The 3,734-nt window shown below is 32.0% G+C and overlaps 1 protein-coding gene across 1 annotated transcript in view; it reads left to right on the forward strand.

Annotated features, from left to right (window-relative positions):
• Nucleotides 1-369: 369 nt before the first annotated feature.
• Nucleotides 370-3,734, forward strand: part of LOC106685980 (protein obstructor-E) — a 26,193-nt gene continuing 22,828 nt past the window's right edge. Inside the window, exon 1 of the mRNA XM_014429039.3 lies at nt 370-500. Within this exon, the coding sequence (XP_014284525.1) occupies nt 431-500 (70 nt within the window). The 5' untranslated portion in view covers nt 370-430. The remainder of the gene's footprint in view (nt 501-3,734) is intronic.

Below are 3,734 nucleotides of genomic sequence, written 5' to 3' on the forward strand. Positions count from 1 at the left end.
TCTCAATCTTTTTGTATTTTGCATATTGATAGAGATTTGGAAACACAATTTCAGTCAGTTGCTATATTTTCCCTTCCTCAAATTTACTATCTAGAATGGATGATAAAATGTACAGTCCGTTGACTCTCATAGATAATACCGGCAAAAAGAAACCTAGATCGTATGACCTACAAGACTCCTGCTGACATTGAACAAAGCTACTTAGTGCATAATTAATTGTGTGAAGATCACCGACGCCTAACAAGGTCTGAGCATTGAAAAGAGAAGCTTTATACAGCAGCGGGTTCCGATGAAGCAAACGATAACAAACTATTTCCCAGGACGTCTTCACCTCCTCCGAGCTACTAATGCCAAGGCTTCCCTTAAATATTGCGCAATAGGGATTCACCTTGCCCCCCCCTCAAAAATTGTGTAAGTCCCAGTTTAGTGTATGGTACCACTTCCTATGCATCTCTTCGGCTCTCTGACAGCTATACTCGCCGTGTTCTCCTGCCTCCACGGTTAGTAAGGTTATTTTCAGAAACATATTTCCTTCATAGATTAATACCGTATTCTTATGAGATAGGTTAAGTCAATATGATCCCAGCTACGAGAAAAATGTCTATGGGCGAGGAGAATAGGATTTATGGATAACTATATTTCAGTTAGCAACCCTAAGACAAACATTATTTAAATCTTGAATAAATTTCTGAACCCATTCTGTACAATGTGAACTTGAATCCGTTTTTTTAAAAAATAATAAAATTAATTTTTAAAATGCTCTGAAGTGGTAGAAACGCTTTATTCAAAAAGCAGTGCCGCCCAACTACATAGGGTAGCATAATTCGTGTTAATCTTATATTACATAGGCATAGAAATTAAATATTAAAATACATAATAGAATAACATGATTTTTTTTTCTTATTTTAGTTCTTCAACATTTTTATTTTTCTACTATATTATTTAACACTATATTTTTATTATTTTTGTCATCCTTTCTACTTTTCTTTCTTTCTATTTTTTTATACAATTATTCACTTTTTTTCGACTACCATTATTAACGTATATATCTAAATCTAGTTCTCTTTTAGTATGACTTTGTATACATGTATGTAATATTTTTTTATTAATGTAATTTTTACTTATATGTTTAATTTTGAAACATATACATATATAAAAGGCATGCAAAATTATATCTAATTAAAACTAAAAAAATATACATCTGTATATACATAAAAGGTAATAAATATAAATTTGCAAAAAGTAATACTTTTTAAAATATATACACAATCTATGCCATATATGCATGCTTTCCACTGACATAGCCATTCTTATCTGTTGCATGTGATGGTAGATGATTCTCTGCCTATATATCATACCTAGCCTTTAACAAATTATCATGATATTTCGCATAGTAATATTATAAGTACATGATATAATAACAAATCGGTGGTGAGTTGCCAATATTTCTACAAATTAAGCAATTTTACAAAAAAGAAAATGAAAAGATATTCATTTTATGAAAAACGTATCATTTTTAAAAATAATATATTTTCCCTAGTATTCATATTATGGTTTGTAATAATATGTTATTTTAATTTCATCAGGAGCAGGAAATATTTAGGAAAATAAAGAATCATACAGGTATTGGTTGCTCTCAGTCGATATATTGAATCGAAAAGGAAAACATATTGCTATATAATGCCTGTAATAAAATCCTGAGCATCCTGTTTATGAAGGAGCCCATTGTATATTGCCTTAATGTTTATAAAACATATATTCCCTCTAACGTTAATTTTTTTTTTCAATACGCGATTCAATTTGTTTGATGGCACGTTAAATTTCAATTTGAGTTGTTGGGTAATATCTAGTAAATAAAGAAGTATTTAAAACTTACTGATATATAAAAAGTACTGATAACTTGTACAACTTTTAGTTCCTGTTACAGTTGATAATAAATATTCTTCTTGTTCTTCCCTCCCAGACCTTCATTTAAGTTTTATATCAATGACCAAGTTAATGGGCGTAGGCAGGGGATGCAAGGGGGAGCCACGTTCCACAGATTTTTGGGACCCAGGAAAAAAAAAAAAAGAAACTTATTGAAAAAAGAAAAATAGTGAACTCATTTGATAGATGCTTTCTTTCTGGAAGCAGGCTATAATTAGGAAGGTAATGGCGGGAAGAGATGGTGGCGTCTAAAAAATCATCAACGATGAAAAGTGCAAAACTGGCTTATATTTTCATCCTGCAAGCCACTGGTTAAAATTTGTTGTTAAATATTTGAATTCAGTCGTTTCATTTTCAGTAATTTATTATGATTATAGGTAATAAAAATTTAAAAAGTAATGATTGAATTTTATAAAGCAGAAATAAAATGGTGATGTATTTCTTAGAATACGGAATTACATATCTCTCTTCCATCCAACGATTCAGAAATATATTTATGTACGTATATGTGTGAAATACTTCCTACGCCTATGACCAAGTTCATATATATCATAATCGCAAATTTTGTAGTCTGGAATAAGAAAATGATTTAAAATTGCCTGCTTTATATTATTTCCTAATTATAAATTCTCTTTGCTTTATTATTGTAATACTTAAATAATATTTTAGGTATTTTATTAATATAATATTTTGTACAACGGCTCCAGATGATGGTCACCGAATCCCTTTTCGAGGTAATAGTAAATACAGTTCAAGTCCTTCTTACATTTCTCACAGAAGTCGACAAAGAGTAAATCCCCTGGCAACAAAACGATAAGGGAAGTCGTTCCTTTTCGGCCATTTCCAATCCACGTCGAGAATGCTGCCTTGAAGTGCTACCAATGACGACCCTCTGCCGTATGTTAGAGGGTTGATCCTAGCCAGGGCTCCCCAGAAGTCTTCTTCCATGTTGAGAGCGTCCCTCTTTGATGTCAATGGCTCATCCGTGATGGGTCCTCTGGTCTGATCAACAACCTTGGATTTCTTAAGTTGTAAGCCACTGTACTGCTAATTGAAAATAGAATTCTCTGAAACAACTTTTGATGAATTTATTTATTGATTCCGATTGCAGTTTACGAGAAAATTGAATTTTTCTTATAAAGCAATGTCCACCCTTCTGTGATTCTTAAGGCCTTGTTTTATGCTAAATTATCGATTTATTGCTTATCATTCAGGAAAAATTTATTTTCAGGACATTTTCTTTTCTGCTTAACATTTATTTTTTATTTTGACATCTTTATTTTATTGGAATAACATAGTAATGGAATTACTTGCCGTATGAATGGAATATCTCAAGACGATGAAGGTGATGAAACTGCATATTTGCCTACAATGGTGAGATAACCTTTCGGTCCCTGGGCCACAACATGAATTATGAAGTAGGCAGAGAGCTGATGCCATGCCGAGAAGACTGCAATCTGTAAGGCGATTAAAGCTGTGACACCTCCTGCCTCTGTAATGCTAATGTAAATAAATCGATTCAAGTAGCTTATTGTAATGTTGCAGGTGGTACAACATTTAGATCTAGTTGCTGCCATATCTAACTTATGTAATGTCATTGTTTAGACCAGATCTTCCCTAAATTCAATCTTTGGAGGAATCCTAAGTAAAAAGTAACCTTAACAGAAGAAGTATAATAAAGTAGAAAATAAAGATTGATATGAAAGTATTGAAATTGATATATCGAAATTAAAGTATAATAACTGTGGTAGAGAGGGGTAGGCCAAAAGTTTTATAATAATGCTAAGTTATCTAGTACTGTGCCGAGA

This window comes from Halyomorpha halys, unplaced genomic scaffold (genome assembly GCF_000696795.3).
Source record: "Halyomorpha halys isolate HHAL.00 unplaced genomic scaffold, Hhal_1.1 Scaffold764.1, whole genome shotgun sequence".
Taxonomy (NCBI): domain Eukaryota; kingdom Metazoa; phylum Arthropoda; class Insecta; order Hemiptera; family Pentatomidae; genus Halyomorpha; species Halyomorpha halys.